Consider the following 20385-nt stretch of genomic DNA (forward strand, 5'->3'; position numbering starts at 1 on the left):
TAAATATATTGATAAAATCAATGCATATTTTTATTATATCTCCTTTGAGAGCCGATGCATTCTCAGGCAAAGAGGATGCACAAATACTTGTCTGTCATTTTTTGTCTTTTACATTGTTTTCTTCGTACTAGTAGGTAATTTGTGTAAACTGGCAATTTATTTGAAATAAAGTACATGGTGCAAGAAATGGTTGTATATTTACTAACATGTTGAAGATATTCACTTAATATGTTTTATTCTCTCTCATCTCAATATCACTTGCTTCCCAAATAGGTGAATGTGAATTTCATCTATATATGTATTTTATTAACATGTTGTGGATATTCACTTAATATGTTTCATTCTATCTCCTTTGAGTATCACAGACATCCCGAATCTGTGGACATTAGTTTGATCTTTTTCTTTATTTTATATTTTTATAAAGACCCTTGGAGAGTGAAATAATGCCGGTACCTGTGTGTAACCAAGTAGATTGTGATCAACATACTGAAAATATCCACATTACATCTAGGATTTATTTTGTCTCTTAAGATTCCACTGGGTTAAGAACTGTGGGCATGAACAAATGCCACTATCAATCGCAACCACATAAATCCAAGATAACACTCACATCACTGAAAGACTACTATCTAGTTTTGGTTAAAATCCACATAATGACTGAATAGGCTACTTCATTAACTTACTATTGTATGAACTTACTGGTGATATTCACATAACTTCATTAACTTACTGGCGATATTCATTAACTTACTGGGACATGATTTAAGACCTCTATCCGAGCCATAACAAAGTCAAAGTCAAATGGCAAGCATTATAAGATGATAGCAAAGGACAGAGGATCATGATGAGAGAGACAGAGCTTTCTGGTCAACTCCTGTGTGACACGGCTACTTGATCTGCCTGCGCTGCCCGTTTTTCCTCTAGTTTGAACAAGTAAAACAACAGTCAACGCAATAAATAGGAGAGAGAGATAGAGATAGATTTTCTCTTGGGTAGTGAGGGGTCTATTTGACACAGTCTAACTGACTATTCAATGGCAGAAAGTCAACGTACAAGATGCCAATCCTGCGGCCGGTTTACACACAATCGTGGGCCTTGACTGGACACGTGGCGCACATCCAACGGCTGTTTCCATGTTGACTAGAAATCGCGCCGCGGTTGGGCGGACGCGGTTTGCGAAGAAGGGTGAGAGAAAAGGGTATTTGGAGGGAAGAAGTTGGAGCGTAGATCAAGCCTCAAAGTGAATTTTCTCAAGGTGGGTCGAGAGATTCTTCATATTTTTCTTTGTTCTTGGAGTTTCCGAAATATTTCTGCAGTCGATCTCGTTTGATATTGCGAGTTCGTTTCTGATTTCGACGCGATTTTGATCACTTTTTCGATGATTTTTTCCTTCCGATGTGTTTTCTGGATGATTTTCGACCGTATATTTGGATTCTTCGTTTGCGTAATCGGAGTGTTTGTGTTGAATTTCAGGAATAAGAAGACATTGAACGTTTGAGATTGATTTTCTTTGAGGAGCTGAAGAAGTTTCAGAGAAGAGATCAGGATCGATGGCGGGAGACGCTCCTTCCATTAGATTTTCCAGATGCCCGAATTGCCGGCGCATCCACACCGAGTTTAGGGATATCTCTGTCTACTGCTGTTCCGGCTGCGGCACTGTTCTTCGAGGTCTCTCTCTCTCTCTCTCTCTCTCTCTCTCTCTCTCTCTCTCTCTCTATCTATCTATCTATCTATCACTCCTCACTCTTTCTCCCTCTCTCTATCTATCTCTCCTCTCTCTCTCCCTCTCTCTATCTATCTCCCCTCTCTCTCTATCAATCTCTCCCCTCTCTTCTCTCTCTCCCCCACTCTCTCTGACCCTCTCCCTCTCTCCTCTCTCTGGGATTCTCGCTCTCCCTCTATCCTCTCTCTGGGATTCTCTCTCTCTCCCTCTATCTTATCTGTGGGATTCTCTCTCCCTCTCCTCTCTCTCTATCTCTCTGACACTCTTTCCTCTCTCCCTCACTCCTATCTCTCTCTCTGACTCTCTCTCCCTATCTTGCTATCTCTCTTTCTCTCCCTCTCTCTGGCACTCTCTCTTCTTTCTCTTTCTGATTCTCTCTCCCTCTGTCCTCTTTCTCTCTCTCTGACTATTTCTCCCTCTGTCCTCTTTCTCTCCCTGACTATTCCTCCCGCTGTCCTCTTTCTCTTTCTTCCTCTATCCGACTCTTTCTCCCTCTATCTGACTCTTTCTTCCTCTATCTGACTCTCTCTCCCTCTCTGACTCTTTCTCCCTCTCTCCTCTTTCTCTCTCTGACTCTCTCTCTCTCTCTTTCCTCTTTCTCTCTCTGTCTCTCTCTCCCTCTCTCCTCTTTCTCTCTCTGAATCCCTCTCCCTCTTTCCTCTTTCTCTCTCTGTCTCTCTCTCCCTCTCTCCTCTTTCTCTCTCTGACTCTCTCTGACTATTTCTCTCTCTCCCTCTCTCCTCTTTCTCTCTCTGACTCTCTGACTCTCTCTGACTATTTCTCTCTCTCCCTCTCTCCTCTTTCTCTCTCTGACTCTCTCCCCCTTCGATCTATCTCTCTAGACATATCTGTCTATTTATCTCTCCGCGGCATTCTGACAACCTATCTCATTCTCAACCTATCCTTCTCCGTAGATAAATCCCATCCGACTGCACAATCCATATCGACCCATCTCTCATATCTGTAAACAACAATACATGACGAGGATCCATATCTATTTCTCATTTTGATTATTTACTCATCTCCTGATTTACTATATCTCTCTCTCTTCCCCTCTCTGCCTATCGATCGATTGACCTACCTATGCATTTTTTCTTTTTATTATATTGTTATTGCATTTCTATGCATTTATGGATTGGTTTGTGTTCCTCTCTCTCTGCCTCTACCCATCTCCCAATGTCATAACATTTTCATCTATCTCATTTTTTTTTGAAAGATTCATCTCCATCCATCTCATTTTTTTTTAAAGATTAGTTTTTGTCCATGTCTTTTTTTTGAAAGATTCATTACTATCCATCTCCCTTTTTTTGAAAGATTCATTACTATCCATCTCTCTTTTTTTGAAAGATTCATTTCTATCCATCTCTTTTATTTGAAAGATTTTTTTCCATCCATTTCTGTTTTTTCGAAAGATAGAATATTCATTTCTATTTTGGATGACTCATTTTCATCTATCACTGTCTACCTCTCTATCTCTATATCTCCATCTATCCTTTATCTCTATAGCTTTATATCTTCATCTCTTTATCTCTCTATCTCTATCTAACTATTTATTTCTTTAACTCAATATCTCTGTCTATCTATCTATTTATCTATCTCAATATCTCTGTCTATCTATCTATTTATCTATCTCAATATCCTTGTCTATCTATCTATTTATCTATCTCAATATCTCTGTCTATCTATCTATTTATCTATCTCAATATCTCTGTCTATCTATCTATTTATCTATCTCAATATCCTTGTCTATCTATCTATTTATCTATCTCAATATCTCTGTCTATCTATCTATTTATCTATCTCAATATCTCTGTCTATCTATCTATTTATCTATCTCAATATCTCTGTCTATCTATCTCTCTATCTCAATATTCTATCTATCTCTGTCGCTATATCTCTCTCTGTACCTCTATCCCTATATCTTTATCTCTATCTCTCTGTATCTCTATCCCTGTATCTGTATCCCTATATCTCTATCTCTATCTCCCTATCTCTATCCATATATATCTCTCTATCTCTCTGTATCTCTATCCCTATATCTCTATCTATGTATATCTCAATCCCTATATATCTCTATCTATCTCTCTGTCTTTTTCTCCATCTATTTATGTATCTCCACATATCTATCTATCTCTCTATATCTCTCTCTCTCTCAGGATCTCTATCTCTGTTTATCTCTATACCTATATCTCTATATCTGTCTCTCTCTATATATCTATCCCTATATCTCTCCCTGTCTTCCTGTATCTCTATCCCTGAATATAAATATATCTATTTCTCAATCCATATATCTTTATATCTATCTCCCTATATCTCTATCTCTGTCTATCTATATCTCAATCCCTATATCCCTATCTATCTCTCTGTCTTTTTATCTCCATCTATCTATGTATCTCATAGTTCAAAAAAGAATCTATATATCTCCACATATATATCTTTCTCTATATATATCTCTCTCTCCAGATCTGCATCTCTGTCTATCTCTATACCTATATCTCTATATCCATATCTCTCCCTGTATCTCTATCCCTATATCTCTCTCTGTTTTCCTGTATCTCTATCCCTGTATCTCTCTCTGTTTTCCTGTATCTCTATCCCTGAATATATATATATATTTATCTCAATCCATATATCTTTATCTCTATCTCCCTATATCTCTATCTCTATCTATCTATATCGCAATCCCTTTATTTCTATCTATCTCTCTGTCTTTTTATCTCCACATATCCATCTATCTCTATGTGTCTCTCTCCGGATCTCTATCCCTGTCAATTTATATTCCTATATCTCTATATCTGTATCTCTATATTTATATCTATCTCTATATCTCCTTCCCTATGCCTTTATGTCTATCACCATACCTGAATCTATCTCTATATCTCCATCTGTCTATATATCTATCTATATGTGGCTATCTCTCTCAGGCTGATGGGATGTCACTAAACTTGCAGCAACAGTGTGGGAGCAAAAGGAGGAGACGCGTCAAGAGGCAGAGGAGAAGCCAAGCTCCGGCGAGTCGCCACCGGCGGAGAGCCTCTCCTCCATCTCCGACGCCGGCGACATTGCTGACACAAAGCCGCGTCCTCCGCTGCCGGCCAAACGCGACAAATTCAACGGCCTCTCCAGAAGAACTTTCAAGAACAAGCAACTCTCCTCCGCCGCCGCCACCGCCGACTCTCATCTGATCAGATCGCCCTCGCTAGAATCGGACGGCAGCGACTACTCCGGCGGCTCCCCGGCGACCCACCTGGCCGATCTCCGCCACCGTTCGCCGGGATATTCCCCCAAAGATTCTCCCCTGCGGTCAACAGTCAACCAGTTGACCAACCTCGGCTCGCCGGACTATTCCTCCAAAGATTCTCCCATGCGGTCAACGGTCAACGGGTTGACCAACCTCGGCTCGCCGGAATATTCCCCCGAAGATTCTCCGCTGCAGTCACCAGCGGCTCAATCGGCGAATCTCCGCCGCCGTTCGTCGGAATATTCCCCCGAAGATTCTCCTCTGCGGCAACCAGCAGCTCAATCGGCGAATCTCCGCCGCGGGACAACGGAATATTCCCCTGAAGATTCTCCTCTGCTGCAACCAGCAGCTCAATCGGCCAATCTCCGCCGCGAGTCGCCGGAATATTCCCCTGAAGATTCTCCTCTGCGGCCACCAGCAGCTCAATCGGCGAATCTCCGCCGCGGGTCGCCGGCATATTCCCACGAAGATTCTCCTCTGCAGTCACCGGCGACTCAATTGGCTAATCTCCGCCGCGGGTTGCCGGAATATTCCCCTGAAGATTCTCCTCTGCCGTCTGCGGCGGCTCAATTGGCGAATCTCCGCCGTGGGCCGCCGGAATATTCCCCAGAAGATTCTCCCTGGCGGCCGCCGGCGACCCAGTTAGCCGGGATCCGCCTTCAGTCGCCGGGATATTCCTCCGAAGATTCCCCCTCGCGGCCACCGGCGGCGCAATCGGCGAATCTTCGCCGCGGGTCGCCGGCATATTCCCCTAGAGATTCTCCCTGGCGGCTGCAGGCGACCCAGTTGGCCGGAATCCGCCTTCAGTCGCCGGTATATTCCTTCGGGGGTTCTTCCATACGGTCTCCGGCGGAAGATTCCCCGGGAAGCTCGCCGAGGCGGCGGCCGCCGGCGGCGGCGCCGCCGAAGCGCCGCCACTGCTGCGCCGTGGCGGGGGCGGCGCCGCTCGTGCTGTGCAGGGGCTGCGAGAAGCTGCTGCGGCTGCCGGCGGACTTCCTGCTTATCCCCGGCCGGCGCCGGCTTCGGTGCGGGTCCTGCTCTCTGGTCCTCGCCTTCTGGTTCGCCGCCGACGGCCGTCTCCGGCCGGAATCCGCCGCCGCCGCTGGCGGCGCCGCCGGGAGGACTGACGGAGATGTCGATGAAGATGGCGGCGAGCGGGACGGGAGATGATGAAGAAGGGGGAGAAGTGTTATGTATTGCTTGCCCCACCAAAGAAGATGGGGCAATACTAGTTAGGCCGGATGAATTCATCTTTCTCTCTTGCTCTCTATACTCTCACACACAGTCTATACTCTCTATACTCTATGCTAGAGGGAAGCTTGCCATTGGGAAGAGGCAGAAGGGAAAATAAAAGAATAAAAAAATTTTGCTGATTTTTTTCTATTTCTTCAACCCATACTATAGAAGTGATGGATTACACAAGTCATTTAATAACGGCTAGAATAGTGAGGCCGTAGTGTGTAGTAATACGTAAAGGCTAGAATAGTAATACACAATGGGCCGCACATGGGCCCCACATTCTGTGTAGTAATTAGGGTTAGACACTTAGGACAGAGGACCGGTCAGAACGAACCGAACTGAGACCGCAAGTTCCCCATTACGAGGTGGACAGGTTGGTCGGGTAGGTTTTGGTCCAAGGGTCAAACTGGTTTGGAACTGGATGTAAATTATTAAATATTAATTTAAGATTTTATAGAAAATTCTAAAAATATTAAATTTAAATTGCCAGAGTGTTTTCTATTGAGCTCAGCATAACCGTTGTATATTTGATCGATTGAAGGCACCCACTTGATAAAGAGGAGTTCTTCTTCGAAGATAGCCGCAAGAACCCGTCAAAACCTCTTCCTTTATGAACTTTTGTTCCTTCTCTTTCCACCGGATAGTTCTCCAAGATGAAAGGGAAGCATGGAGAGACCTAGAGAGAGAGATTGGGAGAGAAAGAGGGAAGTGAAAGGAAGGGAGGCAAAGGCATATTCATTACCAATGGCTCTAAAGCTTCTTATGATGTTATTCTACATAACCATCAATGTCAATTTTCTACTTTGACTTTGACGTTGACTAGTCAACATGACCAGACCATGACCTAAACTGAACAAGAACAGACCATAACAGGACTAAACTTTAGGCAAGGTTTAGATCTTTGTTAAAAATTTAGACCGGACTGGGACCGTGACCTTCAAATCCTAGTAGTAATGTCATCACAACTCCCCTTAAGTGGAGGAATGGATGAACTTTCATACCTAGTTTGAACACTAGGGCTGATGGATATTATGTGGACGTCAAGCCAAATCACACCACTATGTTTTATTTAAGTTAATTGAATAAAATATTAGTTCATAATTATTCTAGTATGATGTTTACAACGAAGTTCATGAATACATGCAATGACCTAGTTAATGATGATTAGATCACAATATAATGATTGCTGGTCATTAAACATGTATTCTGAATATTCCTATTCGATGGTTAGTCGAGATGGACATTAAATTATCAAGATAGAATAATAATACTTTCTCCTACTTATACGATTAGTACAGTTGGTCTTATGGCTATTAGTGGTGCGACACTAAGAACAAATAGTGAGTGCTCTTTGCAGAAAGAGTTCACTAATTGATCCGTATGAATCCCTGAACGTCAATCAGGTTAATTCAAGTCACCAAGGGCACCTCATGGATGGAAAACTACTTTGAACTATGACTTACAAGTCTCTAGCCACGAGATTCAAACAAGTCATTGCTCGAATGTAGGAAGAAATTCATAATAATGATTAAGTGGTCAAGACGGGACCATCCACCCTTTGTATAGGAGAAGATTGACTCAAGGAAGAAGATGCTGGAAAATCATTTTCCAAAGTAATGAGGGCATTGATAGAAATATATGTGGATGGAAAGCTAATCACACATTCCACATCTCGTTCAATGTTCAATAATATAACATATGCATTATAGTGCACATGTGATGCTAATAATAAAGTCTGTGAATACATGATCAGACTTAGTGAATTATGATGAGATCGTAATAAGGAGATCACTTGTATTTAAGCATGTGTTTTAAATATTCATATTCAAAGGATACGCGAGAAGGACATCAAGGTACCCGGATAGAATAGCACTATCTAGCCTCTCTCATATGATGAGTATGATCGGTCCCGTAGCCATTAGTGTGTCGACACTAAGCATAGATAGTGGGTGCTCTTTAGTGGAAAGATTTCACTGAATTGAACCGTACGAATCACTGAATGGTATTATACCGAACTGTTAATCAGATTGATTCACGTCACGGTTGTGTAAGTGGTCCTTAGACTAGAGACACCAAAGACGTCTTGTGGATGGACGGTTGTACTTTGACTATGACCAACGAGTCCCTAATCATGGGATTCTCAACAGTCTTAGTTTTGATAGATCAAGAAGTTCACGAAGACGATTCAGTGGTCAATATGGGATCGTCCACCCTCGGTATAAGAGGTGACAACTCAAGGAAGACAATGCACTGAAGTCCTTGGCCAAGGCAATGAAATACCAGAGAAGAGTTATCTGATGATTTCCGAATGCATCAGTACAAACCTGGATGACCGATTAGGTTTTGAAAGTTGACCATACACTAAGTCATCCAAGGAGTGTCAAGTGGATGAGGGATTATATATATACACGGTAACCGATGAAGAACATATTCATGAGTGAGTCAATACACACTCATTTGTATCTTCTAGAACATAAGGTGTAGGTTGGCACCCTACGTGTTTGAGACTCGACCTATCGATTGGGTTAAACTGATCCGATGTTAATTGATCTATATGGTGATATATTTAATTAACTTGGAATGGCAATAAAGGTCACTGGGCCACTAGAATTGTAAACTAGACTGATACATGGGCCTAGAGGATCACACGCAAATGGTCTTTTGGACGTCGAAAGATATGCTTAAATTTTGGGGGGTTTATGAAAAATACCCACCTAGTATAAATAGGGGAAGGCCCTGAACAAAATTCACCCAGGTTAGAATTGTTCAGGGGCCTTCCCCTTCTTCTCCCCTCTCCCAACACCCCTCTCCATATCTGATGCGATCGAAACGGCGTAACGACGACGGTGGAGGTAGAACGTGGCTGGTCAACGAGAAGGAGGATATTCAAGGTGCCGAGGATCGTGTGGATACATCTAGAGGCTGCACACTTGAGCAGCTCGACTCGTCTCACTCTGGGATCCAAGAAATCACGGATGCAATCTGTGCAAAGGTACATCGTTTTATGGTTTTAATGATGTCGTACGATTTTGCAAAAGTCTTCCATTGTATGTCGTTTTAATTTCTTCATCCAAATCTAGGCCTCTAGAACCCAACAGATATTAGAGAAGGCGTTATTCAATGATCCCCGTAATGCATCAGTACTAATCAAATGATGTACTATGGATTGATGATCATCTATACCCTAAGTCAATCTAGAGTCTTGCACTAATGAAGGATTATACATACACGATAAGTGATGACGGAAAAGGTTCCATGAGCGAGTTTAAATAGTACTTGGTATCTTCTAGAGCATAAGGTGTATCTTGACATCCCAGAAGGTGAAAACTTAACCTATCTGTTAGGTGAAATCAATAATAAGTAATGGGGTTAGCAAATAATTTTTGTCAGGCCATTTAAGTTATTAACTAGAATCATACATGGGCCTAGAGGGTCACATGCATATTATTATATGGGCACTTGTGGACATACTTTATTTAAGGGATTTTAATGAAAACTTTGAAGTATAAATAGGAGAGGGGCACCCATTTTACGTACCCAAGTCAGGCAGGGCTGGGCCCCCCTTGTCTTTCTTCACTCTAAGCACTTCTCCACTTAACCAAGGAGATAATCGTCATGTTCAAAAGTTCTTCAAGATTTTCAAGAAGAGTTGGATAATAAGAAGTGGAGATCCAAGAGAAACATGATCGCTTGGGTATTTCTGGACGTCGGGCATGTGAATGACTTTGGAACAAAATCAAAGTTAACAAATCAAGGGTGGAACAAGTTTCCCACTAGTTACATATGATTTATTCATTTTAAGATTGATTTTGGAATCGATTATAGCTTCTATTGCATAGAAGAATTGTTTTCTATGATTGAACTATAGCACCAGAACTCAACACTCTTCTCAATGTCATTTGAGATATTATGCATCATTTTCCATAGGAGTATCATCAGTTAGATGAAACAATTGACCACAATGACAAATTGTACGTTGAACATGCTTTGCCCAATGATAAAGATTATGATCAGTAAAGAGATTTTTTTGCATGGTTTGCGGAAGATGTGTATACCACTCATCACTCATTGTAGTGACATGAACTCCCATATCGGGTTCCATTTTAGCCATAAGCGGAAGCTAATGTGGAAGTTTAAAAGTGGGAAGGCTAATGTGGAAATTGTTGGGTTCAGCGCTTTGGTTCGGCCATGGAAAGTACGTTCCATGGATGCGGAAGCGTGTCGATCGATTCACAATCAATCTTTAAAAAAAACCATTGAAAGTACCTTTTGGGGAACTCGTTCCGCCCTTGACTTTGCGGCTCCGAAATCGTTCTGAAGCCGTTCATGTGCCCGGGCTCTAGAAGTATCCACGCGATCACTTGGTGCTTGCATCTCCACCTCTTGCTCTTTAACTCTTCTTGGAGACTCTCTCCTTAGTTGTTCTAGAGAATGAAGAACGGAGGGGGCTCTCAAATTAGGATTACATGGATGCTTAAAATGAGACCACTTTTCTCTTTATATTTACTTAAGATTTTTCTCAAAAACCCTACAAAGTAAAATATATCCACCAATGCCCTTGTGCGTGTGACCCTCTAAGCCCATGTATCGTTCAAGTTAATAACTTTAATGGCCCAATAATATTTATTGACCAACCTTATCAATTAACTATATCAACATATAGATTAATTAAATAAGGATCGATGTAACCCAATCATAGGTTAAGTTTCCTGCCTGAGCTACACCTTGTGCTCTAGAAGATACCGAGTAATCTCGAACTCTCTTATGGAACCTTTACCATCATCGGCTATCGGAACCTTTACCATCATCGGCTACCCTATATGTATAATCCATCATCCGCACGAGACTCTCGAATGACTTGGGGTATGGTATATCGTCAAAACCTAATCCATCATTTGATTAGTACCATTACGTAACGGGAATCATCGGAGAACGCCTTCTCTAATATCCTTACTACCCTTGCAAGAGATTTTTCTGCATCGTCTTCCTTGAATCAATCTCCTCTTATACCGAGGGTGGATGATCCCCTCTTGACCACTAAATCATCTCCGTAAGCTTCTTACTACATCCGATCTATATCTTATTTGGATCCCATGATTAGAGGCTCGTAAGTCATAGTCAAAACGTAGTCGTCCATTTACGAGATGTCCTTGGTGTCTTAGGTCAATGGATCACTTATACAACCGTGACTTTAATCAACCTGATTGCTGTTTAGATATAATACGATTAAGGGATTCATACGGATCGATTCAATGAACTCTTTCTCCAAAGAGCACCCACTATATGTCCTTAGTGTCGCCACGCTAATTCTATAGGATCAGCTGTACTTATCGTATAAGTAGGAATAGCTAGAGCTATTCTATCATGATAATTCAATGTTTGTCTTGACTATCCATCAAATAGGAATATTTAAAATACATGTTTAAAGACTAGTGATCATTGTATTATGATACCATAATAATTCACTAAGTCATTGCACTTATTCATGGACTTCATTGTAAACATCACACGGAATAATAATGAACACAAATATTTTATTCAGTGAACTTAAATAAACATGGTATTGTAATTGGCTTAACGACCACATAATATCCATCAGAAACTAGAAGCAAATGCAAAGCGACAAAGGCAGATGATGAAGATTCAATACTTTTAAGGAGAGAGCAAAGAAAACAACTCGACAGATGGATTGCAATGGTCATTTAACAACGGCTAGAATAGCCATAAATGATGGGGAGCCCTTGGCACCACATGTTGTGCAGTAATGCCCTAACACTATGCTCTCTCCCTCTCTCACACCTGCGCTCTCTATACTTTCTCTCTCCCTCACTCTTGCTCTCTACACTTTTCTCTCTTACACACACTTGTTCTCCATACTCTCTCTCTCACCCGTGCTCTCTACACTGTCCTTCTCGCACACAGACTCGTTCTCCATTCTTTCTCTCTCACACACACACCCTTGTTCTCTATGCTCTCTCTCTCTCTCTATGACTATTGTTATCTATACTGTCTTTCTCTCTCTCTCTCACTCCCTCTTGCTCTATACTTTCTCTCTCTCACTCACTCACTCACTCACTCTTGCTCTGTATACTTTCTCTCTTATTCGGTCACTCTTCTTAGCTATACTTTCTATTGCTCTCCCTCTCTCATTCAATCTTGCTCTCTATACTTTCTTTCTCTCACACTCACTCAGTCTTGCTGTGTATACTCCCTCTCACTCTTGCTCTCTATACTCTCTCGTTCACTCACTCACTCACTCACTCACTCAATCTTGCTCTCTAAACTCTCTCTCTCTCTATCACACACACACTTTTGCTTTTTAAATGCTCTCTCAATCTTGCTTTCCATACTCTGTCTCGGATTCTCTATTTATTGTCTCTTTCTCTGAAACACATCTTCCTGTATGTCTGCATATTTTATCATTTTCTATTAAATTCAAGACTTCTCCGTCTCTCTCTCTCTCTTAATCTCTATTTCTTCCCTTCTCCCTTAGATCTCTCTATTTTTTTCTTTACCCTTTTTCTATCTCTCAAGGTCTCATTATCTCACTCCCTGTTAATTCTATCCTCAATGGCTCTGTTTCTTTCCCTCTTATTTTTTTCACCTTCTCTCTCCTACGGATCGTTTCTTTCAGTTCTTTCTCGCTTTTCTTTCTCATATATTTTCTCTCTCAAAATACAAAATACATAATACATTTCTATTTCTATGTTGACCATTATGTCCTCAGAGATCAAGCTTCACCCAGCCGAAGTCAACTTGACCTGCCTCGAATTGGTCAAACAAGTCATTGTTCTATCCATCTCTCTAGTCAACTTGGACAACCAGCAGCTTTCCTTCTAATCATCCACCAAGCCACTCAATCTGAAGATTTAAGACATGCAAATACTCATTACTCCAACGTGGAAGAAATGCAAAAAATATTTTGAAATTTTAAAAATAAACTGATATGGGACAATGTCTTCTTAGAAACATAAACTCATAATCAGATGTCGATATTTTGTATGTATTCTGATATCCGATAACCAGATATCAGAAATCCGATTTTCCAGCAGTGTCATACACCACCATCCTGACCCCTTCGGCATTCCTCTTCGGCTACCACTATTTAAAGGGAAACATTCAAAGAAGTAAATTATCAAAACAATCAAGGAAATTATCAAATTATCAACGTAAATAGTCAAGAGGGCTTGAGAAGATGCAGTTAAACTCAGACGTTTTACTCTAGCCATAATTGGGCCAAACGCCAAGTTAATTTGTCAAGAAAAAAATTCAAAGCGGAAGGGATTGCAGTAAGCTTGTATAAGACTGAAATTTGATGCCAGAATATTATTACACAAAAGTCTGAAGGGATATACCAGATTAACGAGTGGATTTGCCTCAAGAAAAGAAGGGCTGCTTTCTATTCTCTCTTGTCTTCCTCAAGACCCTCCCCAATTCCAAAGACGAGATCCGAAGAGCTAGACGCCACGGGCTTCCTCTCCTTTCTTTCCAACTTGCTCGTACCAGTGAGAGCAACAGCCTCCTCATCAAGTTCATCCCCTCCCTCGTCTGTGAAGGCGTTCCTGGACAGACCCACTCAATCATGAGAAGGGTGCAAGGCAGAAAAGGTGAAGAGTTATTGGGCTTATTGGGCCAAGTGACGAGAGAGGATACTTTATCGGGCTCCGGGACGGCCTCAAGAGAATGCTGATCACCCCCAGCAGACCGTAGGATAGAACATTCCAGAATGCAGGAATGATCCAAGCTCTTTGCCATAACTCGCTCAGTGGATCAGTCGCATTGAAATACAACTGTAAAATAGAAAATCAGAAGTTTGATCTTTTCCCAATAGCAAAACCTGATGTTTGTAAAGAAAATTACACCTAAAATTAAACACAGAAGCACTAATTTTGCCGACTTAGAAAACAACCCCTATTTTGGATGGTATTATTTAAGGAAGATTTAACAATTACTGGGACGCAAACAGGAGCAAGAGCTCACCTCATAGCCTATCCAAGATATCGATATGAGAGCAGTTATTGCCAGAGTGTTAGTGTATTTCCTGTACAGCTCCAATTTGGTTAAGCTCTTGCGTAGCTGAGAGGAAAAAGACACGTACATAACTTTTAAAAATTCACCATCGAATAACAATTTAGCATAATGTCTTTATAAAGCAAAAAAATTTCATGCGAAACTAGAGGACCACCACTGGCATCAAAAAATGAAATTAGGACGAGGGAAGAAAAATCACCATCGAACAACTTTTAAGCATCAGTTTTTAGAAAGAAAGTCTGCCGCTAGCAATAATAATAAAGAGAAGTCTGCCGCTGGCAATAATAACCGGTCCGCAACTAATAATCCTCTTTCAAGGTACCAGAAAGTAAGATATATACCATACCATATTTTATAAAGAAGCATCATACTCGCCCTGTATATTTTGGTTAAATTTGCATTTTTCTACATTAATATTGGTCTTTAATGACGTCCATTTTGCCATGCAAGAGAGCATAATACATCAATTATTATTACCTGCAATTTCTCCAATGTCTTCGATAAAGACGAGAAAATCCAGACGATAAAACACGCATCCAAGATGGCGACTGGCAATACGAGAAACAACCTCGCCTTCCCAGAGAAATCATTGATATTCCCCAGATGTTCCACAAGCTCAAGAGCCTCCGACGCCACAAAATAAATCACCCCAAGAGAAATTACTCTGTTGGTCAGCCCCCCCAAAGTGGCCTTCAAAACGCCGTATCCCATCGACACAACAAGAAGAAGCAGCCTCGACACCGTCTTCTTCACAGCAGTCAAAGTCACGGCCCAAAGAGTAATCGCCATGGGTCTGACCCCTGTTGAATTAAAATTGGCATACTCAAAGTACCAAAAGGCCATCTCGCACATTCCCAAGCCTATCACCGCCGTAATATAATAATGAAGCTGCAGTAAGTCTTTCCATAATTGGACAAACCTCAAGAACCATGCCAAACCAAGAACAAGATAAGCCAGACACATAAACCCGAAGAACGTCATCAAAGGCTGCATCTTTCCTGGTAAGTAGCCATTGGGATTTCTCCAGACTGTTCTACCAGTGATGGAAGTACCTTCAAGTTGAGGATCACAGATCATGAAGTATAAATAGTACATACCAGTGGAGTTTATTTCGATTGATTGAGGGGCCATGGCGGCTTCTTCGCTAGTGCTATCAAAGAAGGTCTGGATACGTTGAGGCCAATTAGGATTTTCTTCATTTTGTCGGATGATAACTTCGCCTGTGTTGCAGTGTATCTGTGTATGTAGTTCGGGTGTGCAACAGATAGCGTCAGAGTTGAAGTGTGAACCTCCAATCTTATCTCGGTCACGAATCTCAACGATGATGGCCTCTACTAATCCGCTTCTTCTCTGCATAGCGTGGTGTTTCATTGCAGACGCTTTGGTCCTTTTAAATATCACCGACTCGAATCTGATTTTGCATGCCAGAAGTTGAAAAGAATTCAGGCTTAATTACAGGAATGAACTCAGTTCTAAATGTTCGTTATAGAATCAGGAGAAACGCAAATTCACTTTCCATGTTTCATTCTTTTTTTGAACAATACTTTCCATGTTTCATGATATGGGTCGTCGGTCTCGATTCTATCAGTGCAGTGATATAGATGCCATAGGAATGACTAGCACTGAATCTAGGTTGAATCCGTGACAATGAAGGTGTAAAATCAAAAGCATATCATTTACGAAAAACCCGTCAAATCAAATCTAAACACTCCTGTTCATTAAGAAATTAAAGTAAAAGTAAAAGAGTATTTGGGTATCGATCCAAATGCCTGATCCGGCGTCAACATCCAATTATCTTGGTCACCAACTAAAAAAGGAGCAATTCTTTTTCCTCTTGACAAGTTTACTGACAAGAAAACCTACACCCAGATAGCGGCTGACGACTGAAATCCCCGAAAATGTATGAATTCCTATGATAGCAAGCAAATTTCCCACCGAAATTTCCAAAAACTTCCGTCGGTATATATTCATTTTAGCGACAAATCTGCTCATCTAATAATCCTCACCGTCACGAATAAATCAAGAAGAAAACGAGGCGAAGGTCAGCAATTACTTGATGAAGGACTTTCCTTCGTTCGGAGGGGCGCCCGCGCGGAGTTCCGACGCGTAGAGACCCTCACTTCCGCCATGAAAGAAGTAAGAATTGGAGCGCGGAGCGAAGGCCTGCTTTGAATACTCATGGATCGAAGCGTCAGCAGGCACCGCGTAGCTCCATAACAACAACACCCCCAAGATCGATCTCAACAGTCGATCAGAATCGACGAAATCACGTCTTCGCATTCTCTCCTCTGGATTTTCCTCCAACCTCGTTCTCTTCTCCCTTCTCCCTCTCGAGGAAACCTACCTCTAGAAAAGAGCTCTGAGTAGCAGCTCGTTCGTGTTTGTAAAATGGGATCTTCTACGTGGCAGATTCTAATTGCGTGAGAGGAGCTCCCGTGCAATGCGAAACGTACCATGTACTTATTCATCCTCAATAATTCCCCAAGCGTGAACTATATGAATGTTGTTATTTTTAATGCAATTGGTGATGGCCTAATTTGACAAGTCCGTATATGTATGAAATTAATTGAAATTGACACATAATTTTATTGATAAGAATAATATTAAACAGACTGGACGATGAAGACAAACTTTCTATTAATATGAGACTAAGCTACTTAAAAAATCCTACATCTAGGTATGGAACTCCAATATCAAGATATCGTCAGCAAAGATTTAAATAATGAATGCAGGTACAAATATTGGATTCCAGTATCCAAATGCCGAAATCCGGTAGTATCCTTTGCCGACATTTGACATCCATCCCATCATCAGATACCATCATATTTTAATCCGATAGAGGGGTGAACAGTCCCCGTCCAATCCTGTTTCTTTAACAACCTTACCTAAAGTTTGTTCAGGTTTTGGTTAGGTTTTGTCTGGTGTCAATCTGGTAATGTCGGCTATGGTTTACTAGTTAGTGACAAAGCCAAAGCAGAGAAGCCGTGTTGATGGTTATGTTGATTGTCAACATAACCAGTTTTCAACACTAGTATCAGCACACTAGTGTACTGGATCCCATTAGAACTCCAAAGTTAAGCGTGCTTGGACGAGAGTAGTACCTGGAAGGTTGACTGCGTGGGAAGTCCTCGTGGGTGACCACAACATGTGCATGTGATCACAGTTCAAAATTAAAAAAAAATGTAATCAGCTTTCAAACTCAAGGTAACGAATGTGCTTTCCCTTCCCTTATTCCCCTTCCCCCCTCTCTTTCAATCTCCTTGTATGGGTCGTTCTCTCTTCGCACATCTCTTCCTTAATGGAGAAATGTACGACAAAGCAGATTGAAACATTCGAAAATTGTCCCGTCTGACGTCTGGATATTTCAAATTAGTCCAAACCGTCCCATCCATGGATTCGTCCATTGAAGAAAAAATCGTCGACATCCCGACTTTGATAGTTTCGTTCCGTCCCTCGTTCCGGACAAAAAAATAATATTTTTAAAATTTAATATATTTTTCTAAGTATTTTAGGGAAATATGGAGGAGAGATAATGCAGAGTGACATATATACAAATACTCTCGGGCAGCATCAGTTTGCGTGCACACGGAAAAAAACAGGGTCTTTGCATGCAAAATGTCAAGGAATTGATTAAACGATGCCACATGGCAAGATCTCAACCATCGGAAAGCGAATCTCATGGATTTTTACCCATCCCTTATTGTCCATCGTCTGAGACCTCCGGACGGGACGGTTTTTTAGTTTGACAATAGGAAAACAGCCCTGTCAGTTCGTCCAATGACGAATTTCTGTCCCATTTTTCGTCCAATCTCACGGAAGCGAATCTGATGGAATTTTGTCCATTCCTTACCGTCCATCAACCAAGACCTCCGGATGGGATGTTTTTTTGGTCCAACGAACTTTCATCCTACAATGAAAATCGTTCCGGGACGAACTTTCATCCTACAATGAAAAATCGTCCCCTCCGCGTCCTTGTACTATACTTGGGAGTATAGTTTCGGATCGTCTGGGACATGGATGATGGACGGGACGGGACGAAGATCGTTCTGTCCGATGTCCGAAATCAGTCCAGGGACACAGATGGGATGGTTTTTTTGTCCGAGACCTCCTGACGGGATGTTTTTTTCGTCTGAGTGGACAGAAACCGTCCCGTTCATTCGTCTCAAGATGAATCTTTGTCCTGATTTTCGTCCATCCTCGCAGACAGGATAATTTTTTAGTCATAGGACGAAAAAACCGTGCCGTCCGCGTCCCTGCACTATACCTAGGAGTAGTGTTCGCGCCCTCTCGATACCGATACCGGATGCCGGTATCGAGACGGATGCTGTATCGGATACCAGAAAGGCATTTTCTGGTATCCATTTTTTTCGATATCTGGATGCCTGATATCAGTGTCGGATATTGGTTGCTATAGTGCCGATATCCGATACCGATATCCATCTCGATGTCAGCATCTGTCTCTGTCTCAACGGGGCAGATGATGGTATTGGATATTGGATGCGGATATCGAAAACCGATATCCACTTTGAATTATAATAAAAATAATATTAATTATTAAATGTTTAACATTTTGCATAGACTAATGTGGAGAGAGTAACCGAAGAGCTTTCTGGTTGGTCAGACATCTTGTTTATTATATACAGTCGAGTATTTTTAATTTCTTCCATGTGGGATAACAGGAGTTGGGTTTTGTGTTAAACTTGGAATCCCTTTATCCCATATGGAAGGAAATAGAACTAATTGTTTCTATTTATTGGATGGTGTCCTCATATATTAAATGATGAATATATATAAGGACTTAAAATATAGTGATAATTGGTATAAATATGGTTAACATTAAATGTATTTTCGGACAAATTTAATAAATACAGAGAAACTTTTCTGATATCTTCCACGCGGGATAACGAGATTTTGAGTTTACATTAAACTTCAAATCCTGTTATCCCATATGGAAGAAAAAAAAACTTGCATTCTATCCATACAACGTGTATTAAACTAACTCGTCGTATATGATGCGAAGATTATTTTTTTCGGTCGATACCGGATATCAATATCCGATACCCGTTTCGTCCTCACCCCCCCCAATATCCGTCGACCCCTCGGAGACGGATATCGTCTGATATCCGATATCCAATATCCGGCACCATCCCATTTTTTCTCGGATATCGGATATCGGTTGTCCGATACTGGATATCAGACGGACAGTTGGGCGAACCCCACCTAGGAGTTGGCGTCACAAAGATAGTTTGTTTGAGCATTTATCTAATTAATAACAATATAAGGTTTAATAAAATAAAAAACTCAAGTATAAATTCGTTCATCCTTCAAAACTCTGTTCAAACTAAAGATCAGTTCGCGGGTTACATCTCCAAGCGGAGAAGAAGAAGAATAAGAACCCCCGGAAAAGAAGACCTCCACCGATCCTCTCACCTCGATCCAGCTACAACCAGGCGTCTTCTTCAGTTTCTGCGCCTTGATCTTCCTCTTCTCCACCACCGCCATGTCAGGCATCCCAGCTTCGTCGTAAAGCTTCCACATTTGTACATGATCTTCCGCCGAAAATCTCGAAATCTGCCCCGCCGCCGCCTCGCCGGCAATTACATCTCCGTGTAATCGCGAAGAACAGATCAGCGATTTCCAGACGCTGTCGCCCTCAGGAATCTGTAAATCCTTGGCGAATCGAAAAGCCTCGTCCAATAGTCCGGCTCGGCCTAGCAGATCCGCCACCGCGGCGCAGTGTTTCGAACTCGGCTTGATCTTGTAGCCGTGGATCATCAGGTTGAAGATCTCGATCCCTCTTTCCGTCCATCCGCGGTGGCCGCAGGCGGAGATCAGCGCGAGGAACGTGATCTCGTCCGGCGGCGGCGCTTGATCTGAGCCTCTGATCATCTCTTCGAAGACCTCGATCGCCTTCTCGCAGTGTCCGTGCGATCCGTAGCCAGAGATCATCGAATTCCATGAAGCTAAGGTTCTCTCCGGCAAACAATCGAACACATGCCTTGCGTAGGCCAAACATCCACATCTCACGTACATCTCGATCAAGGTGTTCCCCAATCTCGAGTCACAAATCACGTGATTTCTCATCTGGAAAGCGTGGATCGTCTTCCCGGCCAGCAGACCGGCGGATCGGACAGCCGCGATCAGAGCTCCG

General features: G+C 41.9%; 3 protein-coding genes across 4 annotated transcripts in view; 1 reads left to right on the forward strand and 2 right to left on the reverse strand.

Moving 5' to 3' along the window:
- Nucleotides 1-1174: 1174 nt before the first annotated feature.
- Nucleotides 1175-6347, forward strand: LOC144706359 (uncharacterized). The gene is made up of 3 exons (XM_078579272.1): nt 1175-1255; nt 1474-1668; nt 4675-6347. The coding sequence occupies exons 2-3, from the start codon at nt 1551-1553 to the stop codon at nt 6132-6134; spliced, it is 1578 nt and encodes a 525-aa protein (XP_078435398.1). The 5' UTR covers nt 1175-1255; nt 1474-1550; the 3' UTR covers nt 6135-6347.
- A 6480-nt stretch (nt 6348-12827) lies between these two features.
- On the reverse strand, nt 12828-16591 carry LOC144706704 (Lung seven transmembrane receptor family protein). 2 transcript variants are annotated; one of them, XM_078579702.1, is made up of 6 exons: nt 16288-16591; nt 14712-15645; nt 14184-14279; nt 13857-13993; nt 13559-13765; nt 12828-13064 (listed from the first exon to the last, which is right to left on the reverse strand). In XM_078579702.1, the coding sequence occupies exons 1-5, from the start codon at nt 16512-16514 to the stop codon at nt 13603-13605; spliced, it is 1557 nt and encodes a 518-aa protein (XP_078435828.1). In that variant the 5' UTR covers nt 16515-16591; the 3' UTR covers nt 12828-13064; nt 13559-13602. The 2 variants fall into 2 exon arrangements, with proteins under 2 accessions (XP_078435828.1, XP_078435829.1); XM_078579703.1 differs by lacking the exon at nt 12828-13064 and adding an exon at nt 13088-13304.
- A 2944-nt stretch (nt 16592-19535) lies between these two features.
- The window catches only part of LOC144707113 (pentatricopeptide repeat-containing protein At2g40720-like), a 1677-nt gene continuing 827 nt past the window's right edge, over nt 19536-20385 (reverse strand). The window contains exon 1 of the mRNA XM_078580233.1: nt 19536-20385. This exon is cut by the window's right edge and continues 827 nt beyond it. Coding sequence (XP_078436359.1) covers nt 19536-20385 — 850 coding nt within the window.

Source organism: Wolffia australiana, chromosome 8, assembly GCF_029677425.1.
Source record: "Wolffia australiana isolate 7733 chromosome 8, ASM2967742v1".
NCBI lineage: Eukaryota > Viridiplantae > Streptophyta > Magnoliopsida > Alismatales > Araceae > Wolffia > Wolffia australiana.

What these genes read in the sequence shown, in the direction of transcription:
- LOC144706359 (XM_078579272.1), top strand. Translation starts at nt 1,551, where the DNA reads ATGGCGGGAGACGCTCCTTCCATTAGATTTTCCAGATGCCCGAATTGC. An exon ending in CTGCGGCACTGTTCTTCGAG is followed by an intron (nt 1,669 to 4,674) that starts GTCTCTCTCTCT and finishes CTAAACTTGCAG; the next exon opens with CAACAGTGTGGGAGCAAAAG.
- LOC144706704 (XM_078579702.1), bottom strand. Translation starts at nt 16,514, where the DNA reads ATGCGAAGACGTGATTTCGTCGATTCTGATCGACTGTTGAGATCGATC. An exon ending in GAAGGAAAGTCCTTCATCAA is followed by an intron (nt 15,646 to 16,287) that starts GTAATTGCTGAC and finishes ATGCAAAATCAG; the next exon opens with ATTCGAGTCGGTGATATTTA. An exon ending in AGACATTGGAGAAATTGCAG is followed by an intron (nt 14,280 to 14,711) that starts GTAATAATAATT and finishes TTTTCCTCTCAG; the next exon opens with CTACGCAAGAGCTTAACCAA.